The following is a 13278-nucleotide window of genomic DNA, read 5'->3' on the forward strand; positions in this document are numbered from 1 at the left end:
CAGTTAGGAAAGGCTTCCTGTTGAAGGCGGGATTTTGGTTGGGACTTGAAGAAAGCTAAGGAAGCCAAGTGGCAAATTGAGGAGGAAGAGCTTCATAGGCATGGGAGGACAGCCAAAGAAAATGCCCAGAGTGAAAATAGGGTGTCTTGTTTGTGGAACAGCCAAGAGGCCAATGGTACTGGATTAAAGAGTAGGTGTTGGGGGAGTGAGGTATAAGAAAACTAGAAAGAAGGGGCTGGGTTAAGGTATGAAAAGCTTTGAACGCCAAACAAAAGATTTAAAAACTTGATCCTAGAGGCAATAGGAAGACACTGTAGTTTATTAAGTAGAGGAGAGTAAAATGGGCAGCCACTTTAGTGGCTGAATGCAGGGTGGACTGCAGTGGAGAGAGACTTGAGGCAAACATCCACCAGCAACTATTACAATGATTTAGGCACAAGATGATAAAGGCTTGAAATGGTCGTAGTCACATCAGTGATGAGAATAGATTATTATAGAAATGCTTACAGATTTAGTCCATTCCACATTTGATTATTATACTTATATTTTCATGTGTAAATAGATGCTTTCATCTGGCTGGGCCTCAGGCCAAGGTTTTTAAAGATTCATTTTCCCCTTCCTTTCTTTTTGGTGTTTTTTTTTTAGGGGGTGGAGAGGTGGGGGACAGTGAGATGAGTGATACCGATTGTGCTGTCCATCTCTCTAATGTTTTGCAAATGATCTTGTATTCAGAACCAGTGTAGCATTTTACTCTCTTGCCTGTTCATTTAGGAGATCAAGTGTTTGTTGTTAATTTTAAGTTTTTGGCCTTCTCATAGTGCTTGTTTGACTTTTCTAAGAAATATTAGTAATCAGAATCAATGTCTTTACTTTCATCTATTTCCAGTTTTTCTATAACAGTCTCTGTGACAAAATGTCATCTATCCTTCACTTGAAGACTTCTAGTGAGGGAGAACTCACTATTTCCAGAGATACTTTTTGCTTTTTGGTGCAACTTTAATCATTGGGAAGGCTTTTGTCTTTTTTTAAACATTGAGCCTAAATCTGTCCCTCTGTACCGTTTATTTATTGCACTTAGTTCTCTCTGGGGCCATCCAGGCCAAGTCTACTTTCCTTCCAGTTGTATAACTGAGTGTGTGTGTATAAGTAAATATGTGTACAGGGCTCTTTTTTCTTTTTTTTTTTTTTTAACAACCTGTTTTATGGTTGCCTTGGTCATAGAATTCTTCACCTAGTGGCCTGCCTTCAGTGGATAGTCTTTATTACCTGGAGTGTAAAAATATAGAATTGTCTTAAGGGAATTGAAAGGATAAATTTCCAGACTTAAAGGGATAAACTTCCAGACATAGTAAGTTAATACTGATAGAAAATTTTATTCTACACAGGTTGGAAAATTCTTTTAATTAATGGAACTAAACTTTATTTAGGGAAATTTTTTGTTTTGTTTTGATGCTTTTTTTTCTTTTTGGAGAGGGGAAGGCAGGGCAATTGGGGTTAAGTGACTTGCCCAAGGTCACACAGCTAGTGTTAAGTGTCTGAGGCTGGATTTGAACTCAGGACCTCCTGACTCCAGGGCTGGTGCTCCATTTGCTGCACCACCTCGCCGCCCCTACTTTGATGCATTTCTGATTCCCTATCTGAATTTGTACCCAGATTCTCTATATTGAGTGATGTCTATGATGTCTAATCATTTAGGTGGAAAATGAGGAACAGTGAACTACAAATGCTGTGACAGTTTTGAAAAACTAGATAATGCTAACTGAAGGAAGAGCGCTTTTAAAGACACCTCTGATCGTTGTTTTTCAGCATAAATGACTACATATAAGGTATAACTAATAAATTATTAATAGTGTATATAACCACCATGTCCCTTCAGTACTTTTCATTCTTTTAGATTTCCAATTTCAGCTTCCTAAAAATCTTCCCTGAAGAGGAGATGATTGAAAAGGGACTTGAAATCTACTGCCAGCCTTTCTCGTTGTTGCACCACTGATATATAAGTGGTGACATAGAATATACGATAATTTCATAAGCCACAATAACCTTCTAAATCCTGGACCTATGCCACTTCACAACCTGAAAAAGGAATTAAATAGCCCAGATGTGGTCTGCTGCCTCTGTAAAGCAGAAAGGGAATCCTGTAGAAGTGTCTGTGAGAATTTTGTCTCCTTCTCATTCTCTAAACATGAGAGTGGGCCATACTATAGCATTAACCTTTTGTCAGCAGATAAATACATTAAATTAAATAAAATGTGAGATGATCAAGAGCTAAACCTGAAAAATAACAGGAGATCTTCATGGGCTTCTTTTGTTTGAACAAGCTTTCTCATTTCTGTGTGAGAACTTAGGAATGATGGCTTAGCTTTACCTAGACCCTGGTTTTCCGGGGGTACACTTAAATCATAAGCCAGCTGTACCCATTTGTAATGTTACCATTAACATTAATTTAATTTAAATTTAATTTAAAAATTTAATTAATTTAAGATCTTCCCCCCTCAATTAATAAGCCTCACATGGAGCCCAATAAGGGAAGCTTGCTTAGGGGAGGCTTGCTTGTGGGAAGGCTTTCACACTTTTTGCTAATTTCTAATTAGGCACTGAGTCATGAAGGTTTGACATGCCTTCTGACTCTGAGAAACGTATGTATATTCTTGAGTTGTTGTTTTGCTTTGGGGGCTCTCTTATGAGAATCTTGTGATTCTGGGGTCGAGATTCTGAGTGGCTGCATGTGTATGTTCAGAGCTCCCTGACTGTTCAGATGTCAAGGCTCTTTCTATCCAAGGATATATGTAAAGTTTATAGTTGATCCAGGCATTCAGAGCCCCGTCTGTTGGTTTTTATTTCTCTGCTTGTATTTTCTCTGAAGTTCAGGGTGCTGACTTCTCCCCTCAGCTAGTGAATGTAATTTTAAAAGATTGTTGTCCTCTTGAACAGCTAGCTATCTTTTCTAGTAAAGCAGATCTGAGAACCTGTGCTAGCAGCCATCCTGGGTATACCAGTGTAGTTGCTGCTACACAATTAAGTAAAATATTTTTTAAAACCCCAACAAACCAAAAGACACAGTTTATGATTTCATAGTCATATAAACTTTTTAAGGTTAACTTAAAGATTATTATGGTATTAACCATAATACTTCATTACTGTTCATGGATTGCATACTAGGCACATGGCACTGAACCTCATTACAGTATCTTTTGAGCATTTAGTGAATGTAAAGCAGACTGTTATCGTTTTCTTCAGAATGTCTTGGGGAAAAAAATGTATATAGGAAGTATTGGTTTGTACACCTTTGCCTATTCAACTGGAAGAGGGTTAAGATTGTCTTTGGAAGGAAAAGCTAGAAGACTTGGGAAACACTGGAGCCTGACTTTTGAGGAATTTTATATGAAAACATTATTTTGTTATAGGACTTAGTTTTGATGAGAAGCTAGGGAAGAAAACTGAATATAAAATATAGCCATTGGTATAAATGCCTAAGATAACTAGTGGAGTTTATTAGGAAAAAGCATTAATAATAATAATTTCTTGGGAGTTGTCACTTAATCTGAGTTTTTCAAATGGTTCCCTTGCAAAAAAGTAAATTATTAATGTTATTTGCTCTAAATTTCCTGCTGTAATGAGGCACATTTTAAATCTTACATCCTGAAAAAATTATATATACATATATATGTAATTTTTAAGTATAATTTGAAATTCCATGTTACTCTTTAAGACACATCAAATTTATCTATTGTCATTATTAAATATGTGCTGAATAAAAATCTAAAAATTTGCTACTGGCTTTATTATTTCTAAATCTAGAGCTTATGTAGCTAAGAAAAATAAATAACTTTTTCATTCAGAAATAATAATACTGTGAAATTCTTTCATAATGCTAGTGTCAGAGAGCAGACCTAATACCCACTTTAGGGAGAATGTTGGAGTAGCTTTTTTTAAAATAGTATTTAGTTATCTTACAGGGACATGATACTTGTGTTGGGAGTTACTCAAGTTAAGTAAGGGCATTCTAAGAGAACACCAGGGTATCCTTGATGAATTCAAGTCACCTTCCCTAGATGAACTACAATCCTAGGTCCTGAAAGAACTGGCAGATGTCATTGATGAACATAATGGTATAGAATAATAATAATAATGATAAAGATAATAGAAAACAAGAGAGGTACCACAAGATTTAAAAAGATCAAATGTCCTAATTTCCAAAAAGGGGAAGAGAACAAAATCTGTAAACTATGGGCCAGTAAACTTGACTTTATTTCTTGAGAAGAATCTAGAATGGATCATTTGGCAGCCATGCAGAGGGTTGCCAAACATCTAGAAAGGGAATCTCCTTATCTTTTTGGGTAGGGTTACTAAACTAGTAGATGAGGGGAATGCTGGAAAAGACAGAGAGATGGCTTAGACAAATAATGTACTCGGATGTTCTGACTGTTGCATATTCTGACTCAGGTCATTGTTAATGGAATCAGTTTCAACGTGGAAGCAGGTCCTCAGTAGAATGCCCCAGGGATATGTGCTTGGTCCCGTGCTGTTTTTTATCATGGACTTGTTTAAAGGCATTGATGCTCTGAGCATCAAATTTGCAAATGTCACAAGTTCAGATGACAAGGCTAGAAGATTGGGCTGGATTTAATAGATTTAATTCAGTAGGAATAAATGTAAAGTCTGGCACTTGCATACAAAAACAATCAGCTTTCCATGTCTAAGATGAGGGAGTTGTGGCTAGGCAGCAGCAGTTCAGAAGATTGTGTGGGGGTTAGGGGACCATAGGCTCAATATGAGTCACCAGGGTGATGTGGAATCCTCCCCCCAAAAAACTTTATGGGACCTTGGGCTACATAAAAAAGGGCTTAGCTTCCAGGAATAGAAATGTGATAATCCTTCCCCCTGTTTTCTGTCCTTATGAGACCAACCTCCTGGAACATATTACGTTTAGTTCTGGGTGTCATCATTTAAGAAGGGCATTGGCAAACTGGGAAGTGCAAAGGAGCAGTCAAGACAGTGAAAAGCCTTGAGTTAGTGGTGGATAAGGATCGATTGTAGCAGCCAGTTCATGTTTTTTAGTTTAGAGAGCAGAAGATTCAGGGGGGATGCTGTTGCTCGCTCTAAATATCTGAAGGATTCCCTATAGAAGGAATTTGACTTCTACCATGGGCTAGAACCATCAGTAACAGTGGGGGGAGTTACAAAGAGGACTCCTTGGTCATAATATCAGGAAAAATTTCCTATCAACTGGAGCTGCTGTAAAGCCATGCACAAGCAGCTTTCCAGAGGGCTGCTGCTGTAAACAGCTTTCAAGGTTCTGATTACATAGTATAGCAAACTCTGTTCAATAACAAATCAGAGCAAATATTCACAGAAAATCAAAATACAGCATTCACCATGTCACAATGCAACAACTTACCACTAAAATGGCCGCATAGTTTTCACCAAGTGGTCACATAGTTTTGAACAAAATACATTCATTTATTCAATCACAAAATCCTTAATTCAGTCACTAAGTACAAAAGTCAAAGTTCTCCACCCCTAGGTCACAGTAAATCATAATCTTCTCAGTCAGTTCACAATATCCAAGTAAAGTCTTCTTTCAGCTTAACTTAAGGCTGGCTCTCAGCTTCCATGGTTCCTCTTACATGGTCCCAGCTCCAACTATCACCTGGTTCAAAGGCAGGCAGCTCCCAGTTCCTTGTCCAGCTCCTTGTCCAGTTCTTCATCCAGTGCCTATTCCATATTGAAACTCACAGTGTCCAGCCTACCTGTAGTCCTTCACAGTTCCTGTTTCTGGGAAGAGAAAGCATGCTTGACAGAGCTGCAATAATATTCATACACATTGCTGACACCATCATCAATTCACTATCTACACATGAAATCAACTCAGACCCACCAACAAGGTCTGAGAACTCAACACAAATCATCAACATAAAAATCAACACAGACCCACAAACAAGGTCCAAGAGGTTAGCAAAAATCATCAGTATCCTACAAATATCCTACAAATTTGAGCATCAGTAGAAATCTTTCAGTGAAAAAAGATGAACTTTCAGCCAAAGGGATAATAATTTAAGTCATTCATTATGTAGCATCAGGATACTTGGATTGTAAATTCACCAAGCCAAGCAAACTTAAGGAAGGCAGACACATATACAGAGTAAGAAAGGACTAATCAAGAAACTAATTTTTTATATGCCTCCATGGCAGGGCTTCTTTTATTTAAAAAAAATTTATTGTTCTTTCAGTAGTTTTTCTCTGTGCTTTTAAAAATGCATTTAAAACCCTTATTTTGAGGCATCTATTGGCTGAATTGGAAGAGGCATCCATTAAACAAACAAACAAAAAAAAAACAACCCTTTCTCTGGGGCTAAACTAAGCTGTTGTGTTTTTTTTTTCCCCCTCCCAATTCTCATCTTGTATGAGGGCCACTGAGAGAGCAAAGCATTTTAGGATTTACTTCAAAAAAAAAGTTGATCAAGAAAGAGATGAGTATAGAATCAGTACTTCTTGGATCAGAACATGTATTCTAGATTTGTTCATTAATATGCTTGGGATGGGACCACAGGGATCAAGAGTTTTCTAATGGGGCAAAATCCCTGAGTGCCATATATGCTCTTGTGAACCATGTCCTTTACTAGGCAAGAGGGACTCCAGGGAGGGACAGCAGTCTGGGGCTTAGTAGATCTCCCCACTTTCTAGTCTGAGCAAGAGAATAGAAGCGAATGCTGTCTGTTTTGCCGGAGGATCATAGAAAGAGCTTGCGGGGAGGCAAAGGTCAAAACTTTTGGGGGAAATCAAAATGAAGTTCACCAAAATACATTTCCCAAGAGGTCAGAGGGTACTTAACGACCTTGACCTTGTACTAGATTGCAAATGAGTAGAAGGGATACATAAAAGGACTCTGTTCCTGGGGCAGTTCTCTGTTCCATGCCTCTTTTGGGCAAGGAGATTGGTCTCCAGGGACTGAAGTGCATCAAGGAACTGTGACTGACCCAGTCGTTACATGGAATAGAGTGAATTAAGTTGGTGCTTTTTTGATTCTTAATATAGAACTTTTTGTTTCCACCTCATTATACTCCTTTCTTCACGAATTAATATTTCTGGAAATAGAACTCCACCATAGAAATTCCTTCAAACAACGAGATGGAAATCAGTAATCACTCTCTTAACTGAGCTACATTCAAGAGGAGGGCACAAGGCTTTTTCTGTCTAGATACTGTCTTAAAAAAAAATCATGTTCAGAAGCCATCCCTTATAGATGATATCCTAGGGCACGGTTGGAAACCTGTGGCCTAGAGGCCACATGTGGCCCTTTGAATCCAAAGTATTTAGAGTTGGGTTAGGGTGTACTTGAGGACCTAGAGAACCATGTATGGCCTTGAGGCCACAGGTTCCCCACCCTTGTTCTAGGGTATCTTAGAAGGGAAAAGGCATAAGGAAAGGAATGAATTAAATTAACATTTCTTAGGAAAGGGAACTCCAGATGAATGTTAGTTGATCTAGGTTTTATTGTGTTTGTCCTTCATTCTCAAAGAGGACCTGGACATCAGGGAGATGATAACATGACTTGCAGTTGACTTGATTTGATTGAGGGAGTCACCAGTCTCACTTTCTCCTCCAGGGCCATATGGGTCCAGTGGCCAGATATTCATCAGGACGACTGGAGATGGCCCAGGATGCAGTGTGAGACCCTGGCCCTTTTAGGCTAAGGTCTTTTCAGGTTCTCACTTTTGAGTGAATTTAGTGAATAGGCCTCTTTAAGGAGTTACTCAAGAGATGGCCTCTTTAATAAAAAAGAAAAATCAAACTGGGAGGGGAAGATCCTGAGGATTCCTGGCCAGAAGAGAAACAGTTACTATTTAATAATGATTTATTTAGTTGATCTAAGAGATGGATTGATTAGGGGGAAAGGAATTGGAAGAATTCTGAGGAAGAGAAGGATAAGAAAGAATAGTAATAATAAAAGTAAATACAAGAATTTGGGGCTTTGTCTCATTACCTGTGGGTGGGAAGGGATGATTCTTGGCAAGAAAATAGAATGAGATTAGTATAATAAAAACAAACCAGAGGACCTAATGCCAGTTTAAAGAAAGGAAAAATAGGATTTATTAGAAGAAACACTAAATTTTAAAGTGAATAAGAAATAAATTCCAGTAGATTATTGCAGAACTAGACGAGAAATACTAAAACACAAAGACACATACAGAATTAAAATATAGGGCTGGTGCAAAATGTATTGTGCTTCGTGTGATTTTTAAATATGAAATCAAAAAATCATGATTTTAGATAAAGGAGCTAGAAAGTTGATAACGTCAGCAAGAGGTAAACAGGAGAACTACATTATACCTAAAGGTGTCACAGAAATGAAACCATATCAATATTAAATATATTCACCAAATTAAATCAATGCACCTCTGATACATGCTGACTTTGTGAGCCTGAGCATAGTATTAGAGAACATATATAAATGGCATCTAAGTATTTAATGGAAAAGCTCATGAAAATGTGAAAAAGAAAGAGTAAGACAGTATTTGTAGATGATCCCAACACTTGTCTTTTGGAACTGGATAAACCAGAGAGATCCTGAAGAAGAAAATTAAAAGATTTCAACAAACTTAAGGGAAAATTAGGTTTGAAAGACTTGAGGTTTCACTGTAAATATTAAATTATACATGTGTTTTTCAGCATCACATAGAATTTCAAAAGGTTTATTGATTACTTTTGTTTTATATCATAATCATTTCCTTGATGTACAACTTCCTCCCTTCTACCGCCCATAGAACCCTCTCGTAACAAAGAGAAGAGTTAAGTAAAACTAAGAGGCATAAGCATTTATTAAGCACTTACTCCATACCTGGTGCTGTGCTGAGCACCGGTGGTACAAATACAAGTGAGAAGAAAGACAGTCTCTGCCCTCTAGGAGCTTACATTCTAATAGAGAAAGACAGTGCCCCAAAGGGAGTTGGACAGAGGTGAGGGTTTGGGGGTGTTCAAGTCCAGAAAGTCAGAAGCACAGATGGGAAGGGAATGGAGGTTGGCCAGTCTGAGCTCGTCCTCAAAATAGAGGTGCTCCCCCCATCCTGGGAGAAGGGGCCCACCCTAGCAGCAACCGTGGACGTCTCAGGGTGAAGAATGAGTCTTAGCCTGTATGGAATGCTCCTTCACTGTCCACTTCCTCTTCATCCCCCTCCTTCTCCACAGTCCTGGCATCCATTTTCTGGACTGAAACTGGCTCTCAACAGTCAGTTCAGTCCCCTCTTCGTGGTGCTTTCATTCCCATTATTATGGCTTTCTTTTCTTTCCTCTGGATCAGTTCATAGGATTCTTCCCATGTTTCTCTGACCTACTTATGGTCTTTGATTTTTATGCAGCAGTAACATTCTTTTTCATTGCTTTGCTACATGTTGTTCAACCATTTCACAGTCCTTGAGCACTCTTTTATTTCCAGTTATTTTTTGAGGACAAAAATATTTTCATGCTACCGAGTTGAGGGTTGTAACAGATGTGTGAATACACGATAACAGATATTTCTAAAGGACTTTATATGCATAATTCCATAGGTTTAGAGCTGGAAGGGACCTTGGAATCCATTAAGTCCAGCCCCCTCATTTTGATGAGGAACCTCGGCCTGAAAGAAGTTAAGTGACCTACTCAGGGTTATGCCTCCTGTACATGTTTAAGGCAAGATTTGGACACAAATTGTGGTCCTCCCAACGTCCTGGGAACTCTTTCTGACCCCAGGTCCAGCTCCCTGTCTATGACACCATTCCTGTAAAGTAGTAGTACTATCCCAGTTTTACAGATAGAAAGGCTGAGACTCAGAAAGACTGGACCTTTGATTCCACAGGTTTGGGGAACTTGCTGAGAGGAAGTCTTTCTGCCAATGCAGGCTGTGCCTTCTCTGTAGAATCTGAGAATCTTAAAAGGGTTGCCTAGAACAGGGGGTGGGGATTTAATTAAATTAAATTAAAGGATTTGCTCTGTGAAGGTTGGAGTCATTCAATGGGCCTTGCTAGAGGACCTCGAAGCTTCAAGTTCTCTACCCCTAGCCTAGGGTAAGGGTCTGCAAACTAAGGTGTTGGGTAATCCCTGACCCTTCACATCCCACCCACCCCCACCCAAGTCCCTGAAAGTTGTTTTTACATTTTAAATTTTAAATAAAGTTTTGTTGTATTTTTAAAACATTCTGAGTTCTGGGGTAGTACAAAAGCATGTAGCAGCTGGATTTGGCCCTTGGACTCTCCTGACTTAAAGCACAGAGAGGTTAAAAAGTTATATGACTTGTGTGGGGTTATACAACTAGTGTCTGAGGCTGGATTTGAACTCTGGTCTTTCTGACTCCAGACCAGCTCTCTACCCACTGTTATTCTGGGTCTCATAGCTGGTGTGTGTCAGAAGCAGCACCTTAACCTAGCTCTTCCTGGCTTTGAGGCTGACTTTCTTTCCACTCTGCCATGCTGAGTGTCAGAGCTCAAGGAATTACTGAGAACATGAGAAATGATAATACGGCATCACTATAGTAACTTATACTAAAAACTTAATGATCAGAAATTCCTAGATGAGCTCACCCTTCCTGTTCTTTTTATTTCAGGGCAACAGGAGGGCCTTCGGGCAGGAGTGGGCATCGAATGGTGCCTTGGAAGAGACAATTAATCATCTTTGGTGGATTCCATGAGAGCACAAGGTTGGTATTAAAGGCTGAAAATTAATTCTATGAATATACTGTTTTCTCCCGGTTTTGCTCCACGATGAACCAATAGTATCAGCAAGCCCTTTCCTCAGAGACTCCCTGTTCTGTTCTTTAATCCTGCTCTTTTGATTGGAACTGTGAGGGCCCCACTAGATATTATGGGAAGAACCATTCTGAGCTGACAGAACCATCAAATCTCAAAGGTAGCAGGGACCCAGAGGCCAGCTAGTCCAGCCCCTCCTGAGCAGAAATTCCTTTTCTAGTACCCTAACAGGTTGTTATCTGAATGCCATTGGAAGACCTCCAGTAGGGGGAACCTCATGTTCAGTGAGATGGAAAGATTCTCACAGAAATCTTTTTTTCTAGGGATGCTTTAAGGGAAATACATAATGCTTAATTTTCATTGTTGACGTTGATGTCCTAAAGGTAGGGATTTAGAAGATATCTCTAAGTCAGATGGTCCTGTGACTGTCTCTGTAATCTGATGTCAGCACATAGTTTAGCCACGTGGATATAGAGTAGTTCTGTGGTGGTTTCTTTATCTACTGGAGTACTGCACTCGTTTTTATCAGTCAGTCAGCAAGCTTTAAGGGCTTCCTGTGTTCTGGGGGCTGTGGCAACCAAGAGATCATGTCATTTGGAAATCCTTGAATTCCTTTGTCTGGCCTTTTAGGTATTCATGGAGGCACGCAGATGTGGGAATTAAGGAATTAGTTAAAGGAATCTCTTGACATTTTTAAATCAAAGGTGTTAACAGTCAACTTTTAACTTCTGTGAGTTAAAAATGGTTAACTTTTTAACATACACTTGAAGAAAAGCTATAGAATCTGAAAATTTTTGAAAATGGTCTTTTCTTGAGTTGCTTCTCATAAAGTGACTTCTGGCGCTCTATGAAACTTGTCTTCTTTATGAAGACGAGCAGGGCGGCCCAGGAAGCAGCCCGGGGATTCGGAGCTGCAGGACCTTTGTGTCTCACTGGCCTTGGGACTTGAGTCACTTTACTTTGCTGGCCACTCAGCAAGCATTTATTGTTTGCTATGTGCCAGCGACTTTGCTGAGTGCTAGGGACAGAAAGAAAGGCAAAGCCAGTCCCTGCCCTCAGGGAACTCACAGTCTAATGGGGAAGACACGTGCATGTATAAAATACATACAGAGTGTACCTAGGGTAAACCCAGAGCTGGCTCAGAGGGGAGCCACAGCCTGGGTGGAGGGACCTGGGACAGGCCTCTGCTGGGAATCCATGAGGCCAAGAGGAGGAGGGAGAGCATTCCCCACCCATGGGATGGCCACGCAAAGGCGTGGAGTCAGGCGGAAGCCCGGGTCCCCAGATCCTAGGTCACGCCTTATGCCTGGGGTAGGAGGTGTAAGGAGGCTGGGAAGGGAGGAAGGGCCCGCTGGTGAGGGGTCACCGCCCAGAACAGGAGGAAAACACTTTGGGGTTAGCAAGAGCAGGCGCTCCCCAGGCACTGTCTGTGAGGGGGGGCAGGGTCCTTCCCCAGAGGCTGTAGAGCCCCACCGACATGGGGACTGTGGCTCATGTCATGCCTGGCATCTCTTCTCTCAGAGAAACAGGATTCAAAGATGACGGCAAAAATACCCCTCAGTCAGCAGTTACTTACCAAGCACCTCCTGTGTGCCAGGCTCTGTGCTTGGTGCCGGGGCACAGATAGAAAGAATGAAGCCATCATCCTATTGGGGGACACAGTGTCTATGTATATGGGTGTGCAGAGTGGGGGGGGGGGCATACTCTTATCAATCACCTACAGTGCTGAGCATTGGACAGTGGCTGTCCCCTCTGGTCCTCCTCACAGCCCTGGGAGGTGGACACTGCTGTGATCCCCATTTATGTGTTATCTCCCTCTGTCAGCCTGGGGGCTCCTTGGGGTCAGGGGCCGTCTACATTTTTATCCCAGTGCCCAGCTCAGTAGATGCTTATTGTTGACTGACCAAAAATAAATCCTTTCCAGTTTGGGAGGGCACGGGCAGTCGGGGCAGGGGATAAGCTAAAGAGGGTATGTTCCACCTTTCCAGCTCAGCCAAGGGCAATGCAGGGAGGGCAGGCAGGGGAAGCGTGCCTTGTCAGGCTGTGGAGGTGGGCTGGGCCAGGCTGTGAAGAGCTGTTCTGTCAAACAGAGGAGCTGATGTTTGGCCGTAGGGGCCTGAAGGAGCCGCTCCTGCTGATTGGAACAGGGTCCCACTTTGCACTCGGGAAAAGCACTTTGTCAGGTTTGTGGAGGATGGAAGGGATTTAGGGCAGAGGTAGATCAGAAGGCCGCTGCAGTGATCGGAGCACAAGGGCCTGAAGGTGGCCACAAAGGGGCTGTGCAGCCTTTCTCCTGCTTGCCCTGTGGGGACCCTGTCTCCTTCCTTACTGCTCAGCCAAACATGTCCTAGGAAAAGCAAAACTTCCTGGGCTCCCTGGTGCATTCTTGGTGTTGGCCCTTCTTTAGCTCCCGATATTCTCCTCCTTTCTTTCAGCTAGGGTTCTTTGTTGGGTTGGTTTTTTTTTTTCTTTTTGGAGGGGGGAAGGCAGGGCAATTGGGGTTAAGTGACTTGCCCAAGGTCACACAGCTAGTAAGTGTTAAGTGTCTGAAGCCGGA

General features: G+C 41.1%; 1 protein-coding gene across 2 annotated transcripts in view; it reads left to right on the forward strand.

Moving 5' to 3' along the window:
• The window catches only part of KLHDC4 (kelch domain containing 4), a 94347-nt gene that overhangs the window by 47238 nt on the left and 33831 nt on the right, over nucleotides 1–13278 (forward strand). For both annotated transcript variants that reach the window (XM_069085592.1, XM_069085593.1), the window contains exon 6: nucleotides 10580–10672. In XM_069085592.1, the coding sequence (XP_068941693.1) occupies nucleotides 10580–10672 (93 nt within the window). The remainder of the gene's footprint in view (nucleotides 1–10579; nucleotides 10673–13278) is intronic.

Source organism: Petaurus breviceps, unplaced genomic scaffold (genome assembly GCF_028583685.1).
Source record: "Petaurus breviceps papuanus isolate PSGF00001 unplaced genomic scaffold, PetGlider_PUasm1.0 176, whole genome shotgun sequence".
Classification (NCBI taxonomy): Eukaryota; Metazoa; Chordata; class Mammalia; order Diprotodontia; family Petauridae; genus Petaurus; species Petaurus breviceps.